The 20,318-nt window shown below is 34.5% G+C and overlaps 1 protein-coding gene across 1 annotated transcript; it reads right to left on the minus strand.

The window, feature by feature from the left end:
• Positions 1-18,689: 18,689 nt before the first annotated feature.
• LOC114031608 (olfactory receptor 10AG1-like) lies at positions 18,690-19,634 on the minus strand. Its single transcript, XM_027846742.1, has one exon. The coding sequence runs from the start codon at positions 19,620-19,622 to the stop codon at positions 18,690-18,692; it is 933 nt and encodes a 310-aa protein (XP_027702543.1). The 5' UTR covers positions 19,623-19,634.
• Positions 19,635-20,318: the final 684 nt, after the last annotated feature.

Consider the following 20,318-nt stretch of genomic DNA (forward strand, 5'->3'; position numbering starts at 1 on the left):
TACTCAATTCTTTGGATGAAAATCCTCACTATAGTCTAACAGCACCTTCAGTCTCTGTGGTGGAAAACACCATTAAACATGATTGTCCTCCCTCATTGATAGGAAGAAACTCCAAAACTTTTAAAGAAAAGTGAGGTAGAATGTTGCTATGTTGTGGGGAAAAAAGCAATAGATTAGAAAACAGAATACCCATGTTTGAATCTTCAGGTGAATTGTGGAGAATGGCTGTATGAGTTCTCTCCATTAAATGCAATGATGAGATGGGTCAATGAAGGCCCAGTTTGAAAGAACTTGTAATATCCTCTGCTGGTTTCAACCCAAGGAAAGCCTTGGTTATCCTCCTTCCAGGTATGCATATTGTGAGAACCTCTTACTAAGTCATCCATAAAAACATTAGTCCTTTTGTATGAACACTGGAATTATGTAGTAAAATCAACTAGTGTGTGAACCTTTTGTCAATAGAGGTAGAAGTCACAATATGAGGTATAAAAGTTTCTTAGTTAGTTGTAATTTCCTAATCCATCTTATTTTACATATAAATGAACTGAGGTAAACTGGGTTAAGTAATTTGCCCAGGGTCGCACAGCTAACAAGTGTCTGAGGTCAGTTTTGAACTGAGGTTTTCCCAACTCTAGCCAAGGGTGAAGAACATGTGGTCTCTAGACCACATGGGGTCATCTAGGTCCTCAACTGTGACCCTTTGATTGGGTCCAAACTTCACATGGGAATATACATATATAGATGCTGAATCAGGAAAAATATGTACAGTGACCATAACAATATAAATGGAAAGGACAATAAAAAGTAAACTTTAGGTATGTAATTATAATGATTCATCCTAGCTCTGAGGAAGAGATAAAATACATGAAACTTTTCTTTTCCCTCTAGTAGAGGGATAGAAAACTGAGTTTCAAGTGTTGTATATATTGTGAAATAAGTGATAATTTTCTTTTTGTTCTTGTTGTTAGTGATTTTAAGTGAAGACTTATTTAGGGGGGATGGTATATATGTCCAATAATCAAAGGTGTATAAATGCTTTACTAAAATTAAAGAACGTATTTCTCTTTCTGGGCTTAGCAAAATGATGATTTTGCTTTATCTTTTGATGTACTTTATCTTTAAGAAAAATCTGTCTATTGGCTGGATATTGTGATTGCTAAAGATATAATCTCATTCTACTTAATTGATATAATTGTATGCCTTTATTTTTTCTCTCATGAGGAGATAGTTTATTAATAGTAAATCATTAAATATATTCTAACTTTGTCTTTTAAGTTGAAATGTCATAGAAGACATCCTTGCTCATACTTAACAAGGTACTTCAAAGATTCTAGATTGCAATAAGATAATGGTGAGACTTTACAAGAGAGGAAGGAAAAAAGATTGGAATTAGATTCCTAAGAGAATTATGGAACAAATAAAGAAGGAAGAAGGATTTGTAAATTCAGTGCTTTGTTTCATGATCCTTTTTTCATTTCAGTGTTAATTTTCTGACATTGCTGCATTTGGGGCTGATTTTTCCTTAATTGCAGGATGTGAGGGTTGTTTTGATTTGTGTTTCTCTTATTGTTAGTGATTTGGAGCATTGTTCATGTTCTTATGAATGCCTTGCAATTTGGGGATTATGAAATGATTGCTTGTCTGCCTTACAGGGTTGTTGTGAGAAAAACATTTTATAAAGCATAGGTGTTCACTCTCTGTCAATTCTTGTTATAAGTAATGAAACCACTGAGTGATTATACTCAATTCCTTTGGATGATAATCCTCACTATAGTCTAACAGCACCTTCCATCTGTGTGGTGGACAGCACCATTAAACATGATTATCCTCCCTCATTCATAGGAAGAAACTCCAAAACTTTTAAAGAAAAGTGAGGTAGAATGTTGCTAGATTGTGGGAAAAAATCAATGGATTAGAAAACAGAATACCCATGTTTGAATCTTCAGGTGAATTGTAGGGGATGGCTTTATGATTTCTTTCCATATAGTAAATGCAATGATGGAATGGGTTGATGAAGGCCCAGTTTGAAAGCACATGTAATATGCTCTGCTAATTTCAACCCAAGCAAAGCCTTTTTTATCCTTCTTCCAGGCATGCATATGGTGAGTACTTCTTACTAAGTCATCCATAAAAACATCAGTCCTTTTGTATGAACATTGGAATTATGTAGTAAAATCAACTAGTGTGTGAACTTCTTGTCAATAGAGGTAGAAGTCACAATATGAGGTATAAATGTTTCTTAGTTGTAATTTCCTACTCAATTTTATTTTACTTATAAATAAACTGAGATAAACAGAGTTAAGTGTTTTGCCAAGGTCACATAGCTAACAAGTGTCTGAGGTCAGTTCTGAACTGAGGTTATCCCCACTGTAGCCAAGGGTGGAGAACATATGGCCTGGAGAACTCATGTGGTCCTCTAGGTCCTCAACTGTGACCCTTTGGTTGGATCCAAACTTCATAGAACAAATGCTCTTAACAAAAGAACTCAGAATAAAGGCCACACCCAAGGATTTAGATGGCCTCCAGGCCACAGGTTCCCCACCCTTGCTAAACCCAGCACTCTATCCACTGCACCACTTAACTGACCAATGTTTACTACAATACTTTGCATAATAACCACTTAATATAATCTATCCATGTATCTATCCATGTATTTATCTATGTCTGTCATCATCATCACCATCAATGTCATCACCAATATCTACTCTAATCTGCTTATCATCTATCTTACCTCAAAATGTTAATTGCAATTTGTATCAATATAAAATAAATGAATAGATTTTCACTCATGAATGTGATATAGTTATGAAATAAATATGATATGAAGAATTTAAATAAACATGGGAATATATATAAATAGATGCTGAATCAGGAAAAATACGTACACTAACTATAACAATATAAATGGAATGGGCAATAAAATCTGAGCTTTAGATATGTAATTAGAGTGATTCATCCTGGCTCTGAAGAAGAGATAAAATAGATCAAACTTTTCTTTTATTTCTAGTAGAGGGATAGAAAACTGAATTTAAAGAGTCGCATATATTGTGAAATAATGTGATAATTTTCTTTTTGTTATTGTTGTTGTTGTTAGTGATTTTAAGTGAAGACTTATTTAGGGGGGATGGTTATATATGTCCAGAAATCAAGGGTGTATAAGTACTTTACTAAAATTAAAAAAAAATAAAATATAATGTATTTCTCATTCTGTACTTAGCAAAATAATGATTTTGCTTCATCTTTTGATGTACTTTATCTTTAAGAATAATCTATCTATTGACTGGAAGTAGTGAGTGCTACAGATGTAATCTCATTCTGGATAATTGAGATAATTGTCTGCCTTTATCTTTTCTCTCATGAGGAGATAGTTCATTAATAGTAAATCATCAAAAATATTATAAATTTGTCTTTTAAGTTGAATAGTTATAGAAGACATCCTTCCTCATACTTAACAAGATATTTCAAAGATTAGAGGTTGCAATAAGACAATGGTGAGACTTTACAAGACAGGAAAGAGAAAAGATTGGAATTAGATTCCTAAGAGAATTATGGAACAAATAAAGAAGAAAAATGATTTTTAAATTCAGTGCTTTGTTTCATGATTCTTTTTTCATTTCAGTGTTAATTTTCTCCAAGCTCCGATGACATCGTTGTTCCTTAATGTGTATATCAGAGGGTTAAACATTGGTGTAATGATGTAGAACAGGAAAAAAATGACTTTGTCTAATCCTTCTGAGTGGATGGACTTGGGTTTGAAATATGCAGTGAGACCAGATCCAAAGAATAAAATGACAAGTATGAGGTGAGAAGAACAAATGGAGAACAGTTTGTGTCTTCCAGTAGCTGATGTAAGCTTCAGGATGGTCAAGATAACTTTTCCACAGGACCCAAGTATCAACACAAAGGGAATCAATGCAAGGAGGAAAGCATCAGCATAGACTGAGAGGTGACTTACAAATGTGTCCCTACAGGTCAGCTTCACTACTGGGGTATGTCACTGAAAACATGATTGAGCTTGTTAGAACCACAGAAAGGTAGAGAAAAAAATCTGATTGGTCTGTCCCATCACCACTGCGATCCCAGTGACACAGGAGCCAATTACCAGCTGGATGCATACTGTATGGTTCATGATGACTTGATAGTACAGAGGCTTATAAATGGCCACATAGCCATCATATGCCATCACAGCCAGCAGCAAACACTCTGTTACAACAAGAATAAGAAAGAAGCAAAACTGATGGGCACAAGCCACTAGAGAAATATGTCTGTTCTGTGTCAAAAGATTCATCAGCATTCTTGGAAGAATGACAGATCTGTAACAGATTTCCACAAAGGAAAAATTTCCAAGAAAAAAATACATAGGTGTTTGGAGAGCTGGATCAACCTTGGTTATGACAATGATAAGGCCATTTCTTATCAAAATACTCATGTTGATGACTAAGAAGACACCAAGTAAAAATCCCTGGAGATTAAGGAGGTCAGAAAATCCAAGAAGAATAAATTTAATAATGAGAATGAAATTTTGTTTCTGACATTATGTGCCTTCTTTTTTCTTTTTCACATGTGTAAATAGTGAATTCAGTACTGTTAAATCATTTTTCCTCTCTGACATTTCATTTCTACCTCTGAAAAATGAATGGGTAAAATTAGAATGTAGAATCACAAAATTGACTGCAGTGTTGGAAGGGATGTCAGTGGTAAACATTCTCAGCCTTTACACAAAAGGAACCTCAACAGTACATACCTGAGAAGTGCCCAATACAGCCTCTGCATGGAGTCCTCCAAGGAAGGGGAATCCAACATCTCTTGAGGAAAGCCTATTTTCCCCATGGAATTTCTACCCCATGTTCCTGATAATATCCTTAGAGCAAACAGAAAAGTGTAATCCTTCTGCTTTATGTCAAATCTTTACCTCACTGACAAAAAGTATTTTTTCTCCATTGAGTCATCACTAATCACTTTTGCTTTCAAATCTTAGCAATTAACAAAGCTTTTAGTGAAATATCTCATAACACATTTGGGAAGATTAAAATATGAATTAAGTTATACAATTGGATGGATCTATCATTGCCTAGCTGGCCAGGAAATATTTATGTTTCAATGTTAATTTGGTTGTAGGTCTTCAGGTGTGTAATTCACTTTGTAATTTAACTCTGGACTGTTTCAATTTTTATCAATGACTGGTTAAAAACATAAGTACTATGTTCAATAACTTTGCAAATGACATACACATGCATATGTGTATAGAAGTATATCTGCATTGCATGTTTGCTTATATGTATATATGTATGTATAACTACTAAAATACACATCGTTCACATGTGTATTTCTATGGTGTCACATATACAAACATATGTAGATGTGTGCCTGTGTACACATACATATATGTATCTTTAGAAGTGTACCAATACCTATATATGCACACATGCATAGGTGTGCACATACACATAGGTAATATGCATACGTTCAAGTACATACCCTATTCTAGTTGACATTTTAGATGTAGAAATACGCATTCTCTATCAATGTGAATATTGCTCTTCAAAGCACAGTTCAAGTTTCCCATGTTCTGTAAAATTATAGCTTTTTCTGATCATACCAAACCCAAGCAAAATCTTCTATGTTTGAATTTCTAGAAAATTGACGTTCTGTACTATTGATTTGAAATTTACTATGTAGCACTTTACAGCCTTAGTTCTCCAATGACATTTTTATATTTAGTGTCAATAGTTAGATTATTCATACCTTGAAAGTGAGAATACCATCATAAATGTATGCTGCGCATAATGTTTTGCACATATTAAGTGATCAGTAGATGTTTATTATTATAATGGACTGTTTTTAGGGAAAGATTTCTGTACCACTAGCTAGATTGTTATCCCAAAGTATATACCTTCCAATTGATGCTTGAATCTCCAAATTTTACATTAATTTATTTGTGTTAATTCATTATCTTTTTGCTAGACTCTAGAAATAATGATAAATTAATTTGTCATAGGTCACTAATGCAGATAATTATTTATCATATTTTTTTTCTAACTGTGTAGTTAGTTGAGGATTAATCACTGAGAGAATGGAAACTATTTGTTGGAAATAATAAGAGTGATATTTTAGGACTGCAAGCTTATCTGAGACACTGGTAATGGAGGACTAGCCCAGGAAAATATAGAAAGAAGATATAACTATTTTTTTTTAACATGCAGAGAGAGTTACCTAGAAGAGCAATGGGAGTGTAGAAGGGAGATACTGACCTCTTCAAAATGTTATAGAATTTCATTCCAGATCCTTACATATTTTCCCTCCTTGGGGATTATTTGTCCACTGACTCTAGGTAATATCATCCTCATATCTATATTAACAAATTTAATTATACTCTTCTAACTCTTGGTCCCATATGTATTTTTATGCACCAGTCATGAAGGAGGAAATACAACACTTCTGGGTAGAAGGTAGGATTAATAGAAACTGAATTCTAATCTTGACTTTGTATTAATTGGCTTTCTGATACAGATCAAGGGATTTCAATTTCTAGTGGCTCAATTTACTTATATGTAAAATGTAAAGAATAGTAAATGCCCATATTTGCATAACACATATTAAGGTCATCTCTCACCTGAAAGAAGTGATGTAAAAATAAATAAAAAAGCATAAACCTTTATGCAATAGAATATATTACTATTTAATTAACTTCCATCCAAAATCTTCATCTCCTTCAAGTACCATCTATCTCTGCATCTTTTTAAATCTGAATCAAGGTGATAGTTATATAATTGAAGATGAGACTTACATGAGAGATATAGAGGGAAGAATCAACAAAACTTAGCAACTTAATGGATCTGAAAGACAAAGAAACACCAACAATGAATTCAATGTTCTAAACTTGACGAACATAAAGAATGGTTATGTTTTTAATAGTGACTGATATGCAGTGAGTTGGTGACACTGCTTTCTCCCAATTATCTGTAATTAGCTAATTTGTTAAATGTGTCATATGCAACTTCAAGTCTGATAAATAATTAAATCAAGCTAAATCTGTAGAAATGTCTGCCAGGAATCACTTTTGAACCAGACATACAACCTTTTTTTAAAAGTGTGTGTTTTAGTCTGTTCATTCAAGCAATTGTGAAGACCATTCCCAAGTCTTCAAAAATATTCCATAAAAATATGTGAGGAATTTTAGTGAATTATTTTTGTAGCAATTTTTATTTATTTTTTTGTTTTCAATATTTACTTCCACAAGGTTTTGAGTTCCAAATTTTCACCCCATCTCACCTCTCCCCCCACCCCAAGATGGCATGCATTCTGAATACCCCTTCCCCTAGCCTGCCTTCCCTTCTATCTCTCACCCCCTTCTTGAATCCCCTTCCCCTTCAATTTTCCTGTGGGGCAGGATGGATTTCTGTACCCTATTTCCTGTATTTCTTACTTCCCAGTTGCATGTGAAAACATTTTTATAAACATGTGTTTTTCAAACTTTGAGTTCCAAATTTTCTCCCTTTCTCCTTCCCCACCCACCCTCATTGATAAGGCAAGCAACTAAATATAAGTTATATATGTGCAGTTATGCAAAACACTTCCATAGTAGACATGCTGTGAATAACTAACTCTATTTCCTTTAATCCTAACACCCCCCCAATTATTCTATTCTTTCTTTTGACCCTGTTCCTCCTCAGAAATATTTGCTTCTGATTACCCCTTTTCCCAATCTGCCCTCATCTCTATCATCCCCCTACTCTCTTCTCCCCTTCCCCTCCATTTTCCTGCAGGGTAAGACAGATTTCCCTTCCCAATTGAGTGTGTATGTTATTCCCTGCTTAAGCAAAATCCCATGACAATAAGATTCACTCATTCCTTCTCACCTTCCCCCATTTCTCCTCCACTGTAAGGGCCTTTTCTTTTCTGTTTTGTGTGTGTGTGTGTGTGTGTGAGATAATTACCCCATTCTTCCTCTCCCTTTCTCCTTCTCCTAGTATAATTCTCTCTCACCCTTTAATTTTATTCTCCAGATATGACCCCTTCATCTTCAACTCACCATGTACCCTCTATCTATCTATCTATCTATCTATCTATCTATCTATCTATCTATCTATCTATCTATATATGTACATATAATTTTTCCCCTCCAACTACCTTCATACTGACAAAGGTCTCATGAATTACAAATATAATTTTTCAATACAGGAATGTATACAGTTCAACTTTAATAAGTCTCATATGATTTTCTCTTTCCTGTTTACCTCTTCATTTTACACTTGAGGCTTGTATTTGAAAATCAAATTTTCTATTCACCTCTGGTCTTTTCATCAAGAATCCTTGAAAGTCCTATATTTCTTGAAACGACCATTTTTCCCCTTCAGGATTATACTCAGTTTTGCTGGGTTGGTGATTCTTGGTTGTTATCCCATATCTTTTGCCCTCAGGAATATTATATTCCAGGCCTTGCATTCCCTTAATGTAGAAGCAGCTAATTCTTGTGTTATCCTCATTGTAATTCCACAATACTTGAATTGTTTCTTTCTGGCTGCTTGTAATAGTTTCTTTTTGATGTGGGAACCCTGCAATTTGGCTACAATATTCTTAGGAATTTTCATTTGGGGATCTCTTTCAGGAGGAGATTGGTAGATTCTTTCAATTTCTATTTTGCCCTCTGGTTCTAAAATATCAGTACAATTTTCCTTCATAATTTCTTGAAAGATGATGTCTAGGCTCTTTTTTTGATCATGGCTTTCAGATGGTCCAATAATTTTTAAATTCTCTCTCCTAGATCTATTTTCCAGGTCAGTTGTTTTTTCAATGAGATATTTCACATTGTTTTCTAATTTTTCATTCTTTTGAATTTGTTTCACAGTGTCTTGATTTCTCATAAAGTCACTAGCTTCCAATTGTTCTATTCTAGTTTTGAAGGAAGTATTTTCTTCAGTAAGCTTTTGGACTTCCTTTTCCATTTGGCCAATTTTGCTTTTTAGGGCATTCTTCTCCTCATTGCCTTTTTGGAACTCTTTTGCCATTTGGGTTAGGCTATTATTAAAGGTGTTATTTTCTTCAGTATTTTTTGGGGTCTCCTTTAGCAAGCTGTTGACTTGTTTTTCATGATTTTCTTGCATCACTCTCAGTTTTTCCTCTACTTAATTAAGACTCTCTTCACTGATTAGGAAAAATGCAAATAAAATTTGATCAACACTCCCTTCTTCTCTGTAGTATTTATTTGTGGAATAAATCAGTAAATATGATTCCTCTCTGAGACTTTGGAATACTTCACTGGAGGAATTTGAGCTGTGAAAAGGTAAGACAATAAAACAACAAAAGATAGCAAAGGAGACAGTTTTATATCCCAGATCTCCTCACAAATACTTGCATGATCTTGGGGAATTTACATCAATTCTCTAGACCTTGTTTTCTTTGCTGAAGCTGCTGTTTTGAGTGGCATTACTTCTAATACCTTCTAGGTCTAAATTCCATGATCTGTTGATTAGAGTATTCTTCACATTCACACAATTTGGATGTAGATTAATAGGGATGCATTGGCACGTGTTTAACAATTACCTCTCCAAAATGTACACATGACACAGGTTAAGGTTTGTCTGCATTGTTAACATTTTTCTATATTATATTCATAAGACTAGACAACCTACAAAATAGAAAATCCTGCCTTAAGATTTTGTTTTTTCCATTTTAATAAGTATAAATAGTATCTGAAAATTTAAAAAAAATTGGCTTTTATGAGTCATTTCAAGAAGGCTTCTGAATATTCCTGGTTGAAGGTGTACTTGTTATGAGGACCTACCTCAATTACTCAATCAACATTTATTAAGTGCCTACTATATGTCAGATGTAGCACTGTTTGTGGATACAAAAAGAGGCAAAAATAATTCCTTCCTTCAAACAACTTATAAAACCATTGTTGTTTTTTTCATTCTTCCTTAAAGAGGAGTTAAATGGCATCCTGATGACAGGGCCAATGTGCAGTGTGTCTGGCTATGGCTGATCATACCAGTAGAGCTCAGAAGGCTCTACCACAGGTCAGGCACAAATAGTCTGTAAGATCATTTGGAAAGGAAATGTCTCAATATTTGTCCATCACATATTTCTTTGGAGCTGGTGAAATTTTGTTTTGCTAATAGAGTAAATCTTTGCTAATAAAACATCTTCTTTGATGTGGGCTTACAATGCTATATGATTCTGTGACAGTGTCTCTCATTTCTCACAATCAATACCAAACTTTTTCGTACACCTTGAAAGTGTACTTGTATCACTCCTGCTGACCCCCACATAAATGCCTACTCTGTGTGAGTTCTCCCTAAAAGAGTCTCTCAGGTAAATGTACATTTGGCATGTAAACAAAATAGTCAGTCCATAGGAATTGTGCTCTCTGCAATTAGGGTTTTTATGTTTGGCTGTTTAGCTTGAGAAAGACCTCAATGTCTGGTACCTGATCTGCTAGGTGATCTTCAAAATTGTATTAAAACAATTCAAATGAATACAGTTCAATTTTCTTGCATGGTGCTGGTAGACTGTCTAGGTTTCACAAGCACACAACAATCAGGTCAGCACAATAGTTCTGTAGACCTTCAGCTTGGTAGGCAGCCTAATAGTTCTTCTCTTCCACAGATTCCTTCACAGCCTCCTAAATGTCAAGTTAGCTCTGGAAATATGTGTGTCACCCTCACCATCTGCATGTACATCCCTGGAAGGTATACTGCTAAAGTAAGTGAACGTATCCACTACATTCAAAATTACTCCATTTGATATAACAAATGGCTTGACATATGCTGTAAAGCAGGCTGGTGGAGAATGTCTGTTTTCTTGGTAGCACAAAATTATAACAAGCAGCAGAGAATTGGTCTATACTTTGTTGCATCTTGGCCTCAGAGGTTGTGTTTCACAGCCATTTTTGAACAAAAATGTCATGCACCAACTCTACTTCCACATTAATCTTGACTTGTGGTCTTTTCAAGTTAGATAATTTACCATCAGTGTGGTAGCTGATTTTGACACCATTTTCATCCTCATTGAAGTCATCTGACAACATCACTGAAAACATAAGTCTAACAGTATGGGTACAAGTATGCAACCCTACTTCACTCCATTGATGACTGTTCAAGTGCAAGAGCAGTGTCCATTATGTAGAACCTATGCAAGCATGCTGGCATGGAAGTAACATACAATAGAGATGCACTTCTCTGGACAACCAAATTTCTCTATGATCTTCCAAAGGGATTCATGACTCACAAGATCAAAAGCCTTAGTGAGATTGACCAATGTTGTATGCATACGTCTGTTCTGCTTCTGACATTTCTCTTGGAGTTGTTGGGAAGCAAACATGATGTAAACCATTCCTGAGCCTTTCTGAAGCCACATTGGCTTTTGGGTATGAGGTAGTCTTCCAGGTGATGGATCAATCAATTAAGGATGATTTACCAGCAATGACTAAAAGAGAGGTGCATCCCCCATACACACACATGCTATGGTTGTCACAGTGAAACCTATTTCCTTTTCCTTTGTACAGAAGGACAATGGAGACATTTTGATCTCCTGGGAGGTAACCTCTTCTTGCCATATAACCAAGAAGATTTCTATCAGCTTTTGTGTGATCAATAGACCCCCTGCCTTGTAGATCTCTGCTGGAATGGAATCAGCCCTAGGCACTTTGCCACACTAGAGAAGCCTAATGACATTTAAAACCTGTTCTGCAGTTGGAAATTCATCAAGAAAGGGATTGACTTCAACCTGAGGTATAGCTCAGTAGCTTCAGTATTGGTTGATGACAGTCTGTTGAGAACACTACAGAAGGGTTCAGTGTATCTGTCAGGATCTTGGCCTTCTCAGTGATATATGTGGCTTGATCAGCACCAAGTAGTTGAGCTACATCAAAGGTTTTTGGCCCATAAATAGCCTTCAGGGAATTTTAAACATTCTTTGGATTCTTACTATCAGCATAAAACTGAATTTCATCTGCTTTATTACTGAGCCAAGAATCCTGCATCTCTTTAAACTTTCCTTACAATCCAAAGAGGAAGATAATATGCATATAAATACACATATATGTATGTATGTATGTATGCATATATATTTATGCATGTATGTATGTATATAAACAAGTTATACACATTATAAATGGGAAATAATTAACAGAGAGAAGACGCTAGAATTAAGAGAAGTTGGAGGAGGCTTCTTATAAAAGGTGGTTTTAGTTGGTACTTAAAAGAAGGAAAGGAGGTAAGTAGTTGGAGCAGAGGAAGGAAAGTATTTCAAGAGTAAGAGACAGCCAGCAAAAATGCCTTTATCAAAGAAATGGAGTGTTTTGTTCATGAAAGAGTCAGGAGGCCAGTGCTACTCTATCAAAGAATATGTATTAGGGAGTAAAGTATAAAAAAGACTGGAAACACAGGAGAGTGTTAGGTTGTGAAGGACTTTGAAGCCAAACATTATTTTGTATTCATTCCTGGAGGCAATAGGCAAACGTTGGAGTCTATTGGGGGTGGGGCAGAGGGAGAAATGAATTGACCTGTGTTTTAGGAAAATCACTTTAGTGGCAGAATGGAGGATGAATTACAATGGGGAGAGACTTGAGGCAGGCAAAGTAGTCTATAACAACAATCCAGGTATGAGTTGAGGGCCTGCACTAGAGTGGTGGCAGTGTCAGAAGAGAGAATAGGACATATATGAGAAATATTGCAAAAAGAAAATTAACAGGCCTTGACAATGGATTAAATATGAGGGATGAGCGGTAGTGAAAATCCTAAAATGACTCAGGTTACAAGCCTGAGTGACTGGTAGGATGGTGTTGTTCTATACAGCAATAGGAAAGGTAGAGGTATGTGGGGTTAGGGGAAAGGATAATGAGTTCTATTTTGGACATGGTGAGTTTAAGATGTCTACTGGACATCTAATTAGAAATGTTTGAAATGCTATTGCAGGTATGAGATTTGAGGTTAGCAGAGAATTTTGGGCAGGCAGGTGTATTTGAGAATCATCAGCACAGAGATAACAATTAAATACATTGCACCTGATGAGATCATGGAGTGAAGTAGTAGGAGAAGAGAAGGTGGCCCTAAACAAAATACTGAGGGATACCTACAGTTAGAGGATATGATCTGGAAAAGGATACAGCAAAAGATATAGAGAAAAAAGCAGTCAGATAGGTACAGGAGAAGCAGGAGAGAGTGGCATCTCAAAAATCTAGAGGGATGAGAATATCAAGGAAAAGTGAGCGATCAATTGCATCAAAGCTTGCAAAGATGTTAAAGACAATGAGGTTTGAGCAAAGATCATTGAATTTGGCAACTAAGGGATCATTAGAAGCTTTGGAGAGAATAGTTTTGGTCCGGTGTTGGGGCAGAAGGGGATTGAAATGGGCAATTGGGTGTTCAGGGGTGTGGAATGGAATTTGGATGACCTACAGGAGTTCAGAATCCATGGGATGTGAAGGTCATGACTAAGTGTGAGAATATTCATTACTGAGTGGAAGTCATCATTCTTCTACCATCAAAGTACAGGTACAGCAGGAAATGGGAATCTTGAAGTCAAAGGGAGGCTGTTCTTTGCACCAGAGAGTCTCCACATCTCACCTGGGAGTTTGGACTGGCAGCTAGAGATTGAAGTTGCTTGTGCTGGTGCCAATGGGTGGAAGCGGTTGTTTTGAGGCAAATGGAAGATTCAGACTTATCCCTAGATACCTTTCCTTAGGCAACACACTGTCACCAGCAAGAAGTCAAAGGCAGGGGCAGCTAGGTGGCCCAGTGGATAGAACACCAGTCCTGAGGTCAGGAGGACCTGAGTTCAAATCCAGATTCAGACCAAACAGTTGACATGTACTAGCTGTGTGACCTTGGTCAAGTCACTTAACCCCAATTGCCTCCCTAAAAGAAAAAAGAAGTCAAAGACACAATTAACTTCATTTTTATTTCTATTTTAGCTATGAACTCTGAATTTTAATTCACAAGTTTTTATAAAATATCTCCATCTAGATGCTGATATAGCCATATCCATTTATTGATAAATCCATACTCTGACTATCTGTATCTCTATCTATTTATCTATCTGGTGAACACTAGGCTTATACACACTGTCAGTAGCAGAAGTTAGGAGTCATATCAAATACATGTTGTACCTGAACTCTGAGGAAAGAAGGCTTTATTTTTTTCTCTTTTTTTATTAATTTATTTTGATCTACCAATAATCACTTCCATATGCTTTTGAGTTTAACATTTTTCTCCCCCTTCCTCCTGAACACCCTCTCCAAGACAATGCACAATCTGATATAGGCTATATATTTACACGCATATTAAACATATTTTCACATTAGTGATGTTGTAAGTAGAAATTAAAACCAATAGGCCAAACCATCAGAAAGAGGAAACAAAACTCAACAGAAGAGAAAAAAAAGAACAATTCGGTTTCGATAGGTCTTTCTCTGGATGTGGATAGCATTTTTCATCACAAGGACTCTAGAGATGTCTTAGATCCTTGTATTGCCAGGAAGGGTTAAGTTTATCAATATTAGTCATCACACAATGTGGCTGTTATTGTGTACAACATTCTCTTGGTTCTGCTCACTTCACTCAGCATCAGACCATAAAAGTATTCCCAGATTTTTCTGAAGTCAGCCTGTTCATCATTTCTTATAGCACAATAGTATTCCATCATATTCATATACCACAATTTGCTCAGCCATTCCTCAATTGATGGGCATCCTCTCAATTTCCAATTCTTTGCCACCACAAAAAGAGCTGGTATGAATATTTTTGTACATGTAGGTCCTTTTTCCCATTTATGTGATCTCTTTGGGATATAGCCCTAGAAGTTCTATTGCTGGGTCAAATGTTATGCACGTTTTTGTAGCCCTTTGGGCATAGTTCCAAATTGCTCACCAAAATGGTTGGATCATTTCACAACTCTACCAACAATGCATTAGTGTTCCAATTTTCCCACATCTTTTCCAACATTTATCATTTTCCTGTTTTGTCATGTTGGCCATTCTGATAGGTGTGATGTGGTACATCAGAGTTGTTTTGATTTGCATTTCTCTAATCAATAGTGATTTAGAGCATTTTTTCATATGACTATAGATGACTTTAATTTCTTCATTTGAGAACTGTCTGTTCATATCCTTTGACCACTTATCAATTGGGGAATGGCTTGTATTCTTATAAATTTGACTTGATTCTCTATATATTTTAGAAATGAGGCCCTTATCAGAGAGACTGGTTGTAAAAATTTCTTTCCCAATTTTCTACCTTCCTTCTAATCTTAGTTGCATTGGCTTTGTTTGTGCAAAAAATTTTCAATTTAATGTAATCGAAATTATCTACTTTGCTATTTGTAATGTTCTCTATCTCCTGTTTGGTCAGGAATTCTTCTGTTCTCCATAGATCTGACAGGTACACTATTCCTTGCTCTCCCACTTTGCTTATGGTATCAGCCTTTATATGTAAATCATGTACCCATTTTGACTTTATTTTGGTATATGGTGTGAGATTTTGGTCTATGCTTAGTTTCTGCCATACTCTTTTCCAGTTTTCCCAGCAGTTTTTTTTCAAAGAGTGGTATTACCGCTAGGTGGTGCAGTGTATAGAGCGCAAGCCCTGAAGTCTGGAGGACTTGAGTTCAAATCCGGCCTCAGACCAAACACTTAACACTTACTAGCTGTGTGAACCTGGGCAAGTTACTTAACCCCAATTGCCTAAAAAAAAAAAAAAAAGACTTTACAGAGTCAGAAGATCTTCCTTCCTGCCACAGTCATGATGTAAAATCATGAAACAATTTTAATTATGCATTCACTATTGCATTTCTCCTTTTGTTTGAAAGATGCACTGAGGGGTACTAGGAAAGAATTTATTATTTTTTTTACCAGATACTGAGTTTTTCTTTGTTTTTCTTTGTTTTTTTTTAAATTTTAACATACAGTATGTTCAAATATACAAACAACTTTATTGCAAGCAGGGAAAACAGAATTTTTTTTTTAAATTATGACAACAACATCACTTTGAAAGAGAGGTATCTAATTACAGTTCTTGAGCTATATTATTCAAGTCCTTTCTGTGAGTGGGGTCAAGGGTTGTGCTTTCCAATTTGTGTGAGTGGTCTGAACATATCAGAAGGGTGAGTTTAATAAGTTCAAACTAGTTTGCCTCTGGAGGTGAAAGCAAAGGACATCACCATGTTCCTTCCAAGAAGCTTATAAATCTGATCTAAAAAAGTCATCCAATCAATTCTCAATACATCTATCATTTGCTAACTCATTCTCTATATCTTCAAAATATTATGAAATCATTTATCCAGTGCCTTGTTAAATACAAGCTATATACAAAAATTCTCTATATTCTTCCTTTAATTTTCAATATATCATCTAATTCTATTTTGAAACAAAAAAGTGTTTGACTACCTAAATTTCTGAATACATATTTCCTTCATTATTTATTTCTTTTTCCAATCTGATACATTTCAGGGATATTTGAATATGAGTGAGTACTACTTTAAATGTATGCCCAATATTCTTGTATTTTGTTTTGTCAGCTAATTTTTTCTATTACTTCTTGGGATTTTATTTTCCTGATTTCAGAAAATATTATATACTGGCTCATTTTTTTTGTCCTACTTATTGTGTGGTCTAATAATTCTACAGTTATCTATCTTTTATGTGCTTTTCAGTTCACATTTTTGCGTTTGAAATGACATTCAATATCTTATTTTTCTTGTATGTGTCTTTATTTTTAATATATCTTTATTTCTCACAAAACAAGTTAATTATCTTTTCCCCATTTTACTTTGGAAGGAGTTTAATACTTTCATATAATTTTGTACCTTGAATACAAAATATTTAATTCTTCCTTCCAGTATTTCATCTAAAGCTTCATTTACATTTCTAATTCTTTCTTCTAGTATTCACATTTCATTTATAAAATCAATTGATTTTTTCTTAAAACTTTTGTTTCACATGAAATTTTGAAATGAAATTTTAAATACAAATTTAATTTTAATTAATATAATTTAAATTAAAATTTTCTTAAAATTTAAAGTCCCTTAAAATTATATTTTATTAAAATGTATTTTTAATTTAAAATTTCTCAGCTAAAAATATTTTCTCTTTCATCCTATCAACTCTCCTGCCATTGAAAAAAAAAGAATTTTTTTAAATTGCCATAGTCAATCAAAACAATTGCCTATATTTACTTTTGTAAAAAAAAACTTTTGTCTCTGCACATTTTATGTTACCATTCCTGTTCCCTTTTAGTAAGAATTGATTATATCTTTCAAACATGTTGTTTTTTTTACAGTGTTGTTATATTTTAATTTTTGTTTCAAAAATGTTTTTTCTTGTATCATTTGTTCTAGCTAATTTATTTGAAATTGAGGTCAACATGTTTTTTCCTCTTAGGGCTTTGCTTAAAGTATTTTAATGTCACTTTCCTCTGTTTTTATTTTCCTTTGGGGATCAGTGAGATAAGTCCTAGGTCATGTAAGTTCTTTTTAGTAATTTTTTAGTTAACTCATTTCTCAAGAATGTCTTCTATATTTTGAATTTTTATCTGGATCAGGCTCTGCACAATTTTGGAAAGAATACCTTTTTTTTGTTTTTGTTTGTTTATTTGTGTTGTTTTTGGTTTTTCTTATTTTATGTTCTCTGGGCTCTGATTTCTTCAAGATTTTCAGGGGATGGATTCAGCTTGGAATTTGAAAACTTTCAGCATAGTCTAATGCCTAAACACTATAATCTAATAAAAACTCTGTTAACTGCCCTTCCAGTCTAATATTTGCAAGCTTCTGACTGAGGTTTAGATCATCTCGTGCCAATAATATCTTTATTAAACACACACATACACACACACACACACATACACACACACAGAGCAATTTGATCAAAATCAAGATAGAAAAGACACTTCTCTAAAACCTACTCTTTAGAAAAACAATATGTTTTTTCTTCTCAGTATTTTAAATCACATGTAAACAAACAGATGTGTAGTGGTACATTTGAGTAATATTAATTGACAAAATGATTCAAATTATCATTGAATCTTGTGAGCACTGCAATGAAATGAGATAAAGTTCCTCTTTCCCAAATCCAGCCATGTGTACTCCCCAATATAAAGAGAACAATAAAAGAAGTCACATTTATTATTGAATAAGTATATCTCCAATTTACAAGAAAGCTAGTAAAATGCAAACTAATCACACATTGCATAGCTTAATTAACCACAGACAACATTTCAAGTCAAAGAAAATTGATAATATTCTCATTTTAATCTACAAACACTAAGAAAAAGATATAGATAGGACAGGAAGCTTTCTGACATACTGAAGTAAAATCTCTCAATAGCCTCAGCTTGTAGTTGTAATCATTGCCCTTGCATATATTATCATTGTCATCGTATAAGTGCCTGTTATAGACACTGTTCAATCCAAAGCATAAGTTAGCTTCTCTAATCTTACACTTTTGGTGGAAAGGTAGTCCTTTGTTAATATTGTGTGAAAACAATAACCACAATGACAACAAAAATAAGTTTGTTCTTTGATTACACATTAAAAAAATGTGATATTATGGAGGGATTGAGAAGAGGAATGCCAAATGGTTTAACATAACAAGGAGAAAATGTTAAGTTTGAAATGCATACAGAAGAGAAAAAAGGAAGAAAAATGTTGGAAATGGCTCAGGATACAATAATCTGCAAGTTAAATTATTTTATTCTTTACCCTATACATTTAGAAAGTAGTTTTCTCATTGCCTGAATGAAGTCCTTGTTCCTCAGACTATATATCATAGGATTAACCATTGGGGTCACAATGATGTAGAATAGGGAGAAGGTCTTATCTGTTGTGCCTGAGTAACTGGACTTGGATTGCAGATATCCAATGGAACCCGAACCATAGAATAAGCATACAACAATAAGATGAGATGAGCAAGTAGAGAAGGCTTTGGATCTGCCAGTGGTTGATGGGAGCTTCAAAATAGTGCTGAGGATTCTGATGTATGACAAGAGTATCAATAGAAAGGGAATCAAACCAAACAGGAAACAATCAATATAAATAAAGAATTCATCCCCAGAGGTGTCTCCACATGCCAACTTCATTAGTGGGGGCATGTCACAGAAAAAATGATTGAGTTTGTTAGAACCACAGAAGGGTACAGAAAACACCTGGTATGTCTGCCCTATTAGGACTGGAATTCCAATGACCCAGGAGCCAATCACCATCTGGACACACATTTTGTGGTTCATGATTATAGGATAAGAGAGGGGCTTACAGATTGCCACATAACGATCATAGGCCATCACTGCCAGGAGGAAGCTCTCTGTGGCTGCCAGAATAAAGAAGAAACACAGTTGTACAGCACATGACAGTAAAGAAATATTTCTTTTCTGTCTCCAAAGATTTATAAGCATTCTGGGGAGGGTGACTGATGTGTAACAAATTTCTACAAAGGAGAAGTTTCCAAGGAAGTAATACATGGGTATTTGGAGAGCAGGTTCCATATTGGTGATTACAATGATGAGACCATTCCCTAATAGAATACTTATATAAATTAGTAAAAAAATAAAAAAAAGAAGCCCTTGAAAGTTGGGAAGTTCAGAAAATCCTAAGAGAATAAATTCTTCTATGAGAGTAAGATTCTTCTCTGCCATTTTTTCTGTATATTCTACCTTTTAAATTAGTAATTCATAACAGGAAAGTTGTTTGTTTCTCACTAGGACATGATTTCTGAAAAGACAAATGGACAGGTTAGATTAGATAATGACTAACATAACTTTAAGATTATTAGTTTTTTTTAAATATCCAGTTTGGACATATTATATTCTGAAATCACAAATACATTTTACATGCTTGTTTGTACTTTTATCCTATATTTGAAATAACATATTATTTTTTCAGAGTCCTGGTTTTCAGTACTGATGATCTATGGTATACATTTAAAGATGTTAAACATGTGGAACATGTTATATTCAATGTTAAATATCCCTTCTAAATCCTCTTTTTCATATTTTCAGTTATGAGATCATTTCTAGCTTAAAATACTCTGATTCTATCATTGTAGTCATTATTATTGAGGAAGTACAAAACCAACCCAGCCTTGAAAAACTCATTTTTCTTGTTCTTCTCTCAATAAGGAACATTAGAAGTCAGAATTTTGATGTAGAAAGAATAATTTATTGATATTACAAAAAGTTTTTGATGTCAAATATTTTAGAATGTAAACCTAAACATCAGAGAATGACAGCATTTTCTACTCAATTCATTCTATCCTTTGTTCATTTGTACATTCAGATCTGGTTAGGCAGATACTTTTGGTTCTCATCTGATAATCTATGTGCAGTGGAAAT

Source organism: Vombatus ursinus, unplaced genomic scaffold (assembly GCF_900497805.2).
Source record: "Vombatus ursinus unplaced genomic scaffold, bare-nosed wombat genome assembly UNPS02015184.1, whole genome shotgun sequence".
NCBI lineage: Eukaryota > Metazoa > Chordata > Mammalia > Diprotodontia > Vombatidae > Vombatus > Vombatus ursinus.

What these genes read in the sequence shown, in the direction of transcription:
- LOC114031608 (XM_027846742.1), bottom strand. Translation starts at nt 19,622, where the DNA reads ATGGCAGAGAAGAATCTTACTCTCATAGAAGAATTTATTCTCTTAGGA.